Source organism: Borostomias antarcticus (assembly GCF_949987555.1).
Source record: "Borostomias antarcticus genome assembly, chromosome: 1".
Taxonomy (NCBI): Eukaryota; Metazoa; Chordata; class Actinopteri; order Stomiiformes; family Stomiidae; genus Borostomias; species Borostomias antarcticus.
The window spans coordinates 27,559,062-27,571,110 of NC_140234.1; the positions used below are offsets into that span (position 1 = coordinate 27,559,062).

General features: G+C 52.1%; 1 protein-coding gene across 1 annotated transcript in view; it reads right to left on the reverse strand.

Moving 5' to 3' along the window:
* Positions 1-6,341: 6,341 nt before the first annotated feature.
* The window catches only part of ppp2r1bb (protein phosphatase 2, regulatory subunit A, beta b), a 24,571-nt gene continuing 18,863 nt past the window's right edge, over positions 6,342-12,049 (reverse strand). Inside the window, exons 11-15 of the mRNA XM_084437749.1 lie at positions 11,925-11,985; positions 9,987-10,141; positions 8,318-8,460; positions 7,833-7,924; positions 6,342-7,659 (exon numbers count right to left, since the gene is read on the reverse strand). Of these exons, the coding sequence (XP_084293875.1) occupies positions 7,643-7,659; positions 7,833-7,924; positions 8,318-8,460; positions 9,987-10,141; positions 11,925-11,985 (468 nt within the window). The 3' untranslated portion in view covers positions 6,342-7,642. The remainder of the gene's footprint in view (positions 7,660-7,832; positions 7,925-8,317; positions 8,461-9,986; positions 10,142-11,924; positions 11,986-12,049) is intronic.

The following is a 12,049-nucleotide window of genomic DNA, read 5'->3' on the forward strand; positions in this document are numbered from 1 at the left end:
TCCAGAACCGTCTGCCGAAAAGGAGGGCAGACCAGGCCGGACGGAGCCGCATCCGGGCATAAACTGCGGAACTTCTGCAAATTAAACCGGGACAGCGAGTCAGCGATTTTATTGTCGAGGCCAGGGATGTGCACGGCGCGGAAAACGAAGTTCCCCTGCACGGACAGCCATGTGAGGCGGCGTATGAATTTGTTGATGAACGGAATGTTCGAACGACCATTGTTGATTATTGTTACCGTGGCCTCGTTGTCGCAGAAGAATAATACGTTTTCTAGACCACTGAGGTCCCCACAATATTGTAGCGACTACGATGGGATACAGCTCCATGAGCGCCGTGGAGCTGGCTTGGTTAGTTTGCGAGGTCAGTTCGGTAGGCCAAGCGCTAGAAAACCAGTTAATACCGAATATACCCCCAAAACCCACCGAAGGCGCAGCATCAGTAAACAGCCGGAGGGACGCCGAAGAGTCAGCCGTCGTTGTAGAAAAATGAAACGCCGTTCCACCCGTCGCACAACTGGGACCAAAACCGGAGGTCCGAACGACAGCCCTCGTCTAAGCAGACCGGGTCCTGCAACCGCACGACGGACCGGGCCAGCTCGAGCAGCCGGGAAACGAATGAGCGGCCCTGCGGGATGACGCGCATCGCGAAGTTCAGATGCCCGAGCAGTGAGAGCAATTCCCGCTTAGTGATAACCAAACGCTCGCGCGCTTCACGCATGACGCACCGAACCCGATCCAGCTTATCGAGGGGCAGAGAGGCTTGCATATTCACGCTATCCAGGAGGATGCCGAGAAACTCGAGCTGCGTGAGCGGGCCGATAGTCTTCTCGTCGGACAGAGGGACGCCCAGCCGGGAGAACACGCCACGCAGGGACGTGATACAGTGGCCCGGGTCGGCAGAGGGATAATCGACGAGCAGAAAATCGTCCAGCAGGTGGACAACGAACGGTAGTCGGCAGTTATTCAGCAGGATCCAGCATAACGCCTCAGCGAGCGAGTCGAAAATCTTGGGGCTGCTCCGACAGCCAAAAGCCAGCCGAACCGAAAAATACATCAGGCCGCGCCACCGGACGCCGAACAAATGCCACTGCGACGGATGGAGGGGCATCACTTTGAACGCGTCCGTGATGTCCACGCACCTCGACCGGCCGCTGTAATTAGCTTAATCGCGTGATCGACCGACGTACTACGTCGTACCGTACTTACGAGTAGCAACGCCGATTGGACTAAGCGCGCGATAGAAAACGGAGACGAGCTATAGCCTACGGACCGATCATGAAGCCCTTCCTGACCTTCTCCAGCAGCGCGTCCACCACCTCGGGCTCCCGAACAGCAGACAACATATTTTTACATGTGTGGGAAACAGGCAGCCAGGCTAACCCCGCCAGAAAACCATGCACCAGTCCAGACAGCAAATAACCGACAAAACAACGATTTGGATGCTTGGACAACGCCCTCCCCAGCTCGGGGACGTTGATGGGAGTGGAAGGTTTTATTCCTGTTTCGACCGCTTCTGAGCAGCCTGCCCGGGACGAGCCCGTCCCCGCAGTAACTGCAACAATGCATGTACCGACAATTAGGATAGGAGCACACATTCTCATTAAAATTGTGGCACAACGGTGTTACTGCCGGGCGAGACACTACCTGCGCCGATGCCTTCGACCCAGCAGCGGACGCGGGCACGGACCTGGGGCACATCGAGGGGGCATGCGAAAAACAGCGCACGAGAGGGCCGGGCGGCTAGTAAAATCCTAGCGATCTCAGGGGAAGGAAGAAATCCTGGACGGCCATGGGACCGGCACCCGCCGAGGCAGCAGTCACGGGCAGCGGAGGCACGGGCGGGGCAGCAACGGCAGCAGCAGGCAGCGCGGGACGAGCCGCCGGCAACGGGCGGGATTCCAGGGCCAGGATCCGAGAATCCATCGAAGTGAGCGAAGACTGGATAGCCAGCAAAGCCGACAGCACCGGATCGGCCGCGGGCCCAGCCGGGCTAGAGGGAACAGCGGTCGGCGGCACCGTCGCGGACCCTCTCGAAGGTGCAGGCGGAGAATCCGAGGACAACGCGGGAGAATCCTCCGGATCCCGGGAGTTCTTCCTCATCCGAGTGGCCTTCCTGGGCACGGAGGCGGGGTCATCGACCGCGAACAAAAGCGCGAGCAGCTGCTCCCGGGAAGCACCCCCGGGAACGGAGACACCATTACGAAACAGAACCTCCAGCACAGTAGTCAGAGGCCAGTCCTCCGCGCCGGGAAAGAGCGAGGGCCTGCCGGCTAGCCGACGGCTCCGGCGGACGCCTGCGGACGCGTGCCCGGACGGGCCCACGTCCCGGAGGGAATCAACGTCGGAATCCGGTCGACCAACGACCCCGCCGAACGAATCCCCCAAACCACGGACCGGAGAAGACATCGCGGGCAGAAGGTAAGGCAAAAGCACAAAACACGGAACACAAGCTGAACAGAGCAAAGAACGAGCGAAGGGCATAGAGCAGCAACAGCGAGCATGCAATGCACAACCAGCAGTAAAGGCAAGCGCGAACAATGACATGTTTTGACAGCTTAAATACATGCGCTCTAGTGAGCTGACCAATGCTATGACAGCTACAGTCAGCTGATGCTGCGTCATGCGTGACTGATTAACCTCTGCCGACCCCCCCGGCCGTGACGTACGTGCCTCGGCTGAATTTGCGTGGGAGACTTCATTATTGCATTTTAAAAGCGTCTGCTAAATGTCATGTAATTATTATAATTTGGTGTCAGGTCATAAAAAAAAAAGAAGCTTGTAGGCGTGTCCACACCTGATTCAAAGCGTGCGTGCTGAGATACAATGACCAGCGTGGGGCATTCTTCTATGGCCGCATACAGCAGGTAACCAGACACGCACACCATGACGCTGAGGCAGAATTTAACTTTGCTGATGGAACTGTCCCTCGTTTCTAGCTTGAAGCTAGCTCCTAAGAAGTTGCATACTAAAGCTTTAAGTGTTGTTTTGTGTCTACCTGTGTACTGGCTACTACATGCCAGGCAGCTTTAGTACAGTATACCTCTTGAGTCTTGATCGGTCCACCGTACTGTACAGTAGGTTTACCATCCAGCAGCTGTGTCCTCTGTCTCACAGCCTCCCTCTGCTGCATGGTCACCAGCCCATCCAGCTGTCCCCTCAGACACTCCCACCCTCTGCTACCACCACATCTCCACCTTCTGTTGTGTTGTGAGAAGAACTCAAACTAATAAGTAATGTTTGCGTAATATGTTAACAGCGATGACGCTGTTGTACCAGAGAGATCTCACCCTGACAGATTTGTGGGAATAAAAAAACTGGATTATTATTCCTGCCAGGTGTGTGTTTCCCCTAAATCACTAAACCAGAGCGCTCATTTTTAATCTGGTGAAGCTGAATATGCTGCCAGCATCTCAGTCGTCATGTACACACACATCGACTTGAACATTGTTCAATTTGACCTCTGGTGTTAAATGACATGGCCAACCAGCACATTAATAATAACTCACTATGCTGACAACTGAACGACATAAGTGCCTGTAAATGTATAAATATGCAGTAGATTTGAGGACATAGTACTATCAACACAACTCTGGGTCGACTCCTTTCTGAGTTCATGTAGTCGTCTGCTGTATCCACCTAACCCTGGTTCACCTTCCCTCTGTCTAAACAGCAGCAGCTTGGAGGACCAGGTGTGGGCTCGCCCGGGCCTCAGCGGTTCTGGGACGCATCCCAGCATGCCTCTCTGTGGGTCTCTGGGTCAACCAGGCCCTGGGGGAGTCCAGCTTTCATCTCCACAGGAGCTGCCATTCCACAGTCATCCAAACACGGGGGACAGGAACATCTGAGAACAATCCACCGGCTGCTGGCATCACGGCGGGGCTGGGCTGGAGGTCCGTTCTGGGGCTGGAGGTCCGTTCTGGGGCTGGAGGTCCGTTCTGGGGCTGGAGGTCTGTTTTGGGGCTGGAGGTCTGTTCTAGGGCACCATGGTGGGGCTGGAGGTCTGCTCTGGGGCTGGAGGTCCGTTCTGGGGCACCATGGTGGGGCTGGAGGTCCGTTCTGGGGCTGGAGGTCTGTTCTGGGGCACCATGGTGGGGCTGGAGGTCTGTTCTGGGGCTGGAGGTCCGTTCTGGGGCACCATGGTGGGGCTGGAGGTCTGTTCTGGGGCTGGAGGTCCGTTCTGGGGCACCATGGTGGGGCTGGAGGTCTGTTCTGGGGCTGGAGGTCCGTTCTGGGGCACCATGGTGGGGCGGGGCAGGGCAGCGTGAGGAGAGAGCTGCCCAAACAGACTAGCCACTATTCTGCCGAATTATGATTAATCTCAGAAATCCTGTCATGATTTCCCTGAATGAAACACAGAGGCCATATAAGGGACAGAGACGACTTTACTTCCTGAGAAGGCTCAGGTCGTTCGAAGTTCAGGGTTGCTACATCCTGGGGGTCAGCCTGAGGTTGTTCAGGGTTGCTACAGCTGTGTTCAAAATAATAATAGTAGTGTGTTTTAAAAAAGTGAGTAAAGCTCAAAATCCTTATAATAGCTTTTATTTCCATACACGCAAATGCATTGGAAACATTCTATTCCAAATCAAAACATGAATAAACTGAATTAAGATTTCGATTTCCTGTGAATCACAACTAATATTACGTTGTATAACCACTGTTTCTGAGAACTGCTTCACATCTGTGCTGCATGGAGTTGACCAACTTCTGGCATCTGTGAACAGGTATTCCAGCCCAGGACGATTGGACTACATTCCACAATTCCTCTGCATTTCTTGGTTTTGCCTCAGAAACAGCATTTTTGATGTCACAGACAAATACAGACTGCTATTTTTTTTGAACAGCCTAATATTCCGTTTTCTTCACCTTTTGAAAAAGAAAAAAAAAAAATTGATAAAAGTTTCTTCATGTTTTGATTTGGAATAGAATGTGCAGTGTTCCCAATGCATTTGCGTGTATGGAAATAAAAGCTATTATAAGGATTTTGAGCTTTACTCACTTTTTTAAACACACTGCTATTATTTTGAACACAGCTGTACGTCCTGGGGGTCAGCCTGGGGGTGTTCAGGGGTGCATCGTCCTGGGGGTCAGCATGGAGATGTTCAGGGGTGCTTCGTCCTGGGGGTGTTCAGGGGTGCTTCGTCCTGGGGGTGTTCAGGGGTGCTTCGTCCTGGGGGTGTTCAGGGGTGCTTCGTCCTGGGGGTGTTCAGGGGTGCTTCGTCCTGGGGGTGTTCAGGGGTGCTTCGTCCTGGGGGTGTTCAGGGGTGCTTCGTCCGGCGGGTGCTCAGGGGTGCTTCGTCCGGCGGGTGCTCAGGGGTGCTTCGTCCTGGGGGTCAGCATGGGCTCAGGGACAGTGATGCCAGACACATGCTGACCATCATGGGCAATGTCACTCTGGCCAGGTAGAGGAGCATCTTTAGTAGCTTCTGGAGGTCCGTCCTACCAGCTACTAGCAGACTGTCCAAGGCCTCCCCTGTCTGGCTGGACTCTCTGGGTCTGAGCTGGCTTGGAGGGTCAGGTCATTTACAAGGTTAAGGTTACCCACTGTCATTTCTGCTAAACATACGACAAACCTGCAACCACTCAAACAGAAGACCACAGAACAGGAACCAATTCGTTTGTCTGATAACTCATTCGTTTGTCTGATAACCCCTGTACATGAACATGCCGTTTACAATATCTGATTTGACTTTTAACTGTTGTTTTTGTCTAGACCGACGAGGTGTCAATGTTTCTGTGTGTATATTATCAGTGCAAGTATAATTTGATGTGGAGCCCAAGACTAGAAACCGCTGCTGTGGAAGCTAACGGGGATCTGAATCAAGAATCAAAAATACAGAATAAAAGCTTCATTCAAAACTCACTGGGCAGAGAACAGCTGAAAGAGGTTTAAAGGCTCATTATGAACAGACTGCTCTGTCCCAGAGGCCACAAGGGAAAGTATGAAATGAGCAAGTCAGTCAGTCAGTCTTTGTGTTACTTTATTCAGATCAGATACAGTAGTACAACTTCCCAATAGAGAATTCAATAAAAACCAACACAGTTGTCATTATAACACAATCAACAATCAATGTTTATTTAAGAGACACTGAGGGGAGATAGGGGGAGGAGAAATGAGAATGAGGGCGTTTCAGGGAAAGACACAAAGGATTATTTTACAGAAGATAGGATATCATTCACCCTCCCGGCACCCACCCCAACCCACAACAGAACATGATGCAGCTTTCCACACTGAGCTATCCGTTTCCAGCACTCAATCCATCCATCCATCCATCCATCCATCCATCCATCCCTCCATCCATCCCTCCCTCCCTCCCTCCCTCCCTCCCTCCCTCCCTCCCCATACTGGGGGGCCTGGTGCCATCCTCAGCTCAGACCTGTTTGTGTGCTGGTAGCATGTTATTAAGCCAGAACACAGAAGCAGTTTAGCAGACAGACTACGCCTGGGCCTGGAGTAAAGAGCCAGTCACTGGAGGGGATCTACTGACAGGTTCTTAGTCCCAGATAACGGATGTGAATCTGTCTGGGGCAAGTGGACCCACCGTCTCAACAGAGCGGCAGGACAGGCGAGGGTTAATGTTACCAAAGCGTATTAAAGAACAGAAGAACAGGTCGTGGTCACAAAACAACGAAGAGCAGAACAGAGACGAGAGCAAAGGCCACCCGGAGCCACCGCCTCCCACACGCCTGCATTTAACAACCAAACGACCGAGAACAGAAGCAAGGCGGGAAAAAAGCCTGAACACATATGGAACACTCATTTACAACCAAAAGCAATTATGGACCAACGCTTGTTGCTGTGCCCGAGGCGCTCGCTATTAGGCCGACTAGGGACATTGGGGAGGGGACATTTGGGGATCAATTGTCTTTAGGTTTGACCAACCAAAGAGCAATCCAGTCTGTCTGTGACACGTGGTGGAGGGAGGGGGGGGAACAGGAGGGTTCTAGAACGCTCTAGACCAGCCAATAGCACGCCGACAGCAAGGCCCCATGCAGAAGCACCCGCTGGACCTCGGGCTCCCAGGATATGAGTTGGATATGAAGGGAATGGATGGGTCTAAGCCAGGCGAAGCAGCCCTACCTAGCCTACAAGCCAATGAGCCGCCTCGGCCATCTTGATTACGCCCATCCGATCTGATGTAGACCGGTGTCGGGATCGGTAGCGACAGCTAAAGGCGGTTTCTGGACGAGCTGTGGGGAGGGGGGGCGTTAACACAGCCGGGGAGTCGTGGCCATTTGTTCGACAAACATGACGAGCACTAAACTAGCAACTACAAGCGCGCTGAATGTACAGCGGCCAAGTACACGGGGAGGAATGTGAGGGCCCGGATCAGCCAACACTAGCAGAGTTTAAAAACTAGCGCGCTAGCGAGCATGCACACTCGTTACGCAGGTTCATCAACATCGTGTTGTTTAGCATCCATGTACAGCCAGGGGAGAGGGGGTCGTGAGTTAGAAGCCATCCCTGCACCTCAACAGTTACCAGCCAGACACAGATTAAAAAAAGAAGATAGCGAGAGAATGGAAACAGCTGTGGAAGTTCTTCATGTGTGAACCAGTTGCTCCTGAATAACAATAAATATCAGCATGGTGGAAAGTGTTGTGTGTCGTCTTGGGGAGTTGTCTGGGCGGCCGTGCTGGGTGGTTATGCCAGAGCAAGCACTGCGAGAGAGAGAGAGAGAGAGAGAGAGAGAGAGAGAGAATTAGAATGAAGTAAACCCAGAGGAAGATGGCGTCAAATCAGCACATCTCTGTTGCAGCAGCGTAAACGGACTTGCTGTTGGAGCTTTCACATCTGTGTGTGTGTGTGCACGCGTGTGTGTGTGTGTGCGTACCACTGATGGCTTCCTGGGCGAAATACTTGACATCCATGTCTGAGTCAGTGGCCAGCTTCTCCAGCACCGGCTTCACCTCCGTCTGCAGGGCGCTGGGGGAACAAGAGAGACACTAGTCTACCATGGACAGAACACACACACACACACACACACACACACACACACACACACACACACACACACAAGGCAGACAAACGTACACACACAGGCAGACACACACAGGCAGACACACACACACAGGCACACACACACACACACGTCTACCATGACATGACACACACACACACAATACAGAGACACTAGTCTACCCATGACATGACACACACAAGCACACACACACACACACACACACACACACACAAGGCAGACACACGCACGTACACACACAAGGCAGACACACGTACACACACAGGCAGACACACACACACACACACAGGCAGGCAGACACACACACACAGGCAGACACACACACACACACGGCGTACTTGCTCTCCAGGACCGGTCCGATCTTCTGCAGGGACTTGGCCACATTGAAGCGCACGTTGGCCACCTGGTCGTTGGACATCTTCAGCACCACGGGCAGCATGTGCTTGGTGGTGATGTCCTGACCACAGGCTTCAGACAGGGCCTGGGGACAGGGGCATGTGTGTGTGTGTGTGTGTGAGAGAGAGAGAGAGAGAGAGAGAGAGAGAGAGAGAGAGAGAGAGAGAGAGTGAGAGTAAGAGAGAGATAAAACAAAACAACAGTTATGAGAAAGGGATTCATGGTGAGTTAAATTTGTATGGGAAAGTTCAGGATTCCCGGGTTCGACGTCAAACTCGTCATCAATACGTCACCTGACCTCAGGATTTCCACCATTTTACTCGGGTTATAAAATCTACCGACTTCATCAACGTCAGCTGCTGACGTCAATCAAGATGGCTGCTTTGCACATCAACAATAAGAGAAAGCTGTAATAAGACCGTTTATCAGCGCTTCCGTCTTATGCTGAGGATACACTACTAGATATTATGACCCATTTTATACACGATTCACAATCCTGCCGAGTCTGTCCTAGTCAGCAGCAGTCTGCACTAGTTGGGCGTAGTCGAAGTGGCAATTTGGCACAGAAATCTGTAAGTGTATGAGGGATACAGATTTAAATCGGCAAATGTATGATGAGAACAGACTTCTCCCGATCCGAGTCGGAGCATATCAAACATGTTTGATATTTTTGAGCAGATTCTGGGCTCAATCGTGTAGTGTAAACTCTTCACTCGTTGGTCCAGTCGTTAAATGTGATACCCAGTTTTTCAGTTGTCATACAAAAATCATCAGAAGCCAGTCTAGTGTATACTCCCAGTCATTTCATAATCTGTTCAGATTGTGAAAGTCTTCTAGTGCATGGGTTCCCAAACTCCATCAATGTGGGCCTCCCCTCTGAAAACAGTGACACACCCGCGCCCCCCCAACCCCCCAAATTTGTCCATTTTGCCAGGCAGCGTTAGCTAGCCCATAACGTTACACAGCTAAGTTAGCTCAGTGGCACCTGCTGCTAGTTAACGTTATGACGTTTTCGCAAAGAAAGGGCGAAAGTGTGTTTTTCACGTTTTGTTTCTGGAACGCGTCGTCCCGGACGCCAAATACGGTGCAGCGCATAATAAGGATCGACTAATTTACTGAATCCTGTCACTTTTAACAAGCTTCTGGGATTCAGGATTAGATTAGATTGCGGCTACCACCCAGCTTTCGCCAAGCCTTAATCTGCCCTGGAGGAAGAGTTGTGCGTGCGTGTGTGTGTGTGTGTGTACGCAAGAGAGAGAGACAGAGAGAGGATGAGTGAGTGGAGAGAGAGAGAGAGAGAGAGGCTGACTGAGTGGAGAGAGGGTGAGTGAGTAGAGAGAGAGTGAGCGAGTAGAGAGAGAGAGAGGGTGAGCGAGTAGATAGAGAGGGTGAGCGAGTAGAGAGAGAGAGAGAGGGTGAGCGAGTAGAGAGAGAGAGTGGGGAGAGAGAGAGAGAGAGTGGAGAGAGAGAGAGAGGGTGAGGGAGTAGAGAGAGAGAGAGAGGGTGAGTGAGTAGAGAGTGAGAGAGAGAGAGAGAGAGAGAGAGAGAGGCTGAGGGAGTAGAGAGAGAGAGAGAGAGAGAGAGAGAGAGAGAGAGAGAGAGCGCCCTCACGTTGATGCAGAACAGTGTAGTCATCCTGTGGAGGTAGTTGGGGTCGTTGGCCATGCCCAGCACCTTGGGCACGATGGTGTTCTGCGCCCACTCTGCCCCGAACTTCTCCACCAGCTTCATCAGGTTACAGGTGGCGGCCTCGCGGATGGCATACACTGGACACACAAACAACAATAACAACGCTCATCAACACACCCAGATACACTGGACACACAAACAACAACAACAACAACGTTCATCAACATATCCAGATACACTGGACACAAACAACAACAACAACGTTCATCAACATATCAAGATACACTGGACTCACAAACAACAACAACAACAACGTTCATCAACATATCCAGATACACTGGACACAAACAACAACAACAACGCTCATCAACACATCCAGATACACTGGACACACAAACAACAACAACGTTCATCAACATATCCAGATACACTGGACACACAAACAACAACGCTTATCACCACACCCAGATACACTGGACACACAAACAAGAACAACGCTCATCACCACACCCAGATACACTGGGAAAATCAACACTTATCAACACAACAGTCAAGAATCCCACAAGCCTCAAGAGCAGTCTGCCTCCTTATTGATGGTCGCCTATGGCAACAATAAACCCCAAAATATTAGTCAACAGCCTGGTGTGTGTGTTGGCTGAGATGTGTCCGAATTGTCTGTTACATGAGTAAGATTATGTATACTGCTGATATGTGGTGAATAGTGCGTGTGTGTGTGTGTGTGTGTGTGTTTCTGGCCAGTGTGTGGGCCGGCCCCTGCAGTCCTGTCCTTCATCTTTGAGGGGCTTATGTAATGGGAGCACAGCCCCAGTTACTCCCCAGTACACACACACTCTCACATACACACTCACTTGCGCACACACACACACACACACACTCGTGTACACACACACACTCGTGTACACACACACACTCGCGTGCACACGCCCACACACACACCCTCATGCGCACGCACACACGGTCAGATTTGAGGACAAAGGGGCAGCTGGGTTACATCATTGGAATGTTCCTGTGTGGGAGAGCATGTGTGAGCGTGTGTGTGTGTGTGTGTGTGAGCGGGAGTATGTGTGAGTGTGTGTGAGCGTGTGTGAGCGTGTATGAGCGTGTGTGTGTGAGCGTGTGTGTGTGAGCGTGTGTGTGTGAGCGTGTGTGTGAGCGTGTGTGTGAGCGTGTGTGTGAGCGTGTGTGTGAGCGTGTGTGTGAGCGTGTGTGTGAGTATGAGCGTGTGTGTGAGCGTGTGTGAGCGTGTGTGAGCGTGTGTGAGCGTGTGTGTGAGCGTGTGTGTGAGCGTGTGTGTGAGCGTGTGTGTGAGCGTGTGTGTGAGCGTGTGTGTGAGCGTGTGTGTGAGCGTGAGTGTGCGTGAGTGTGCGTGAGTGAGTGTGAGAGTGTGTGTGTGTGTGAGCGTGCGTGCGTGTGTGTGTGTGTGTGTGTGGGAGCGTGTGTGTGAGCGTGTGTGTGAGTGTGTGTGTGAGTGTGCATTAGAGTGAGATCTATGGACGCTGGCTGACTGAGCACTCTACCAGGGGGAGGAGCTAGGGCTCACAGCCCCCCTGACCCACAGCTGACCTGCAGGGGCCCGGAGGAGAGAGGAGAGGAGGAGGGATGGAGGAGAGGAGAGAGGAGAGGAGAGGAGGACTGTGGAGGGATGGAGGAGAGAGGAGAGGAGGGATGGAGGAGAGAGGAGAGGACTAACACACCAGCACCTGAACCAACACTACACACTAACACACCAGCGTGGCTACTGGACAACCATGGTCAATGTACATCAGGTGTGAGGTTAATCAAGTCCAATTCAGGCATCACAGACAGGAGTTTTGCAAGTTCACAGACGCTCGTACAACATATCAAAATTGCACCATTTGACAAATTGTATTTTCACTGTTCTAATATGTAGGGGCTTACCATGGTCAATGAGCCAGGCCATACACAGGGTGTTCAGCTTCTCATCAAAGAACTCCACCCCCTAGGAGAGAGAGAGAGAGAGAGAGAGGGAGAGAGAGAGGGAGAGAGAGAGAGAGAGAGAGAGA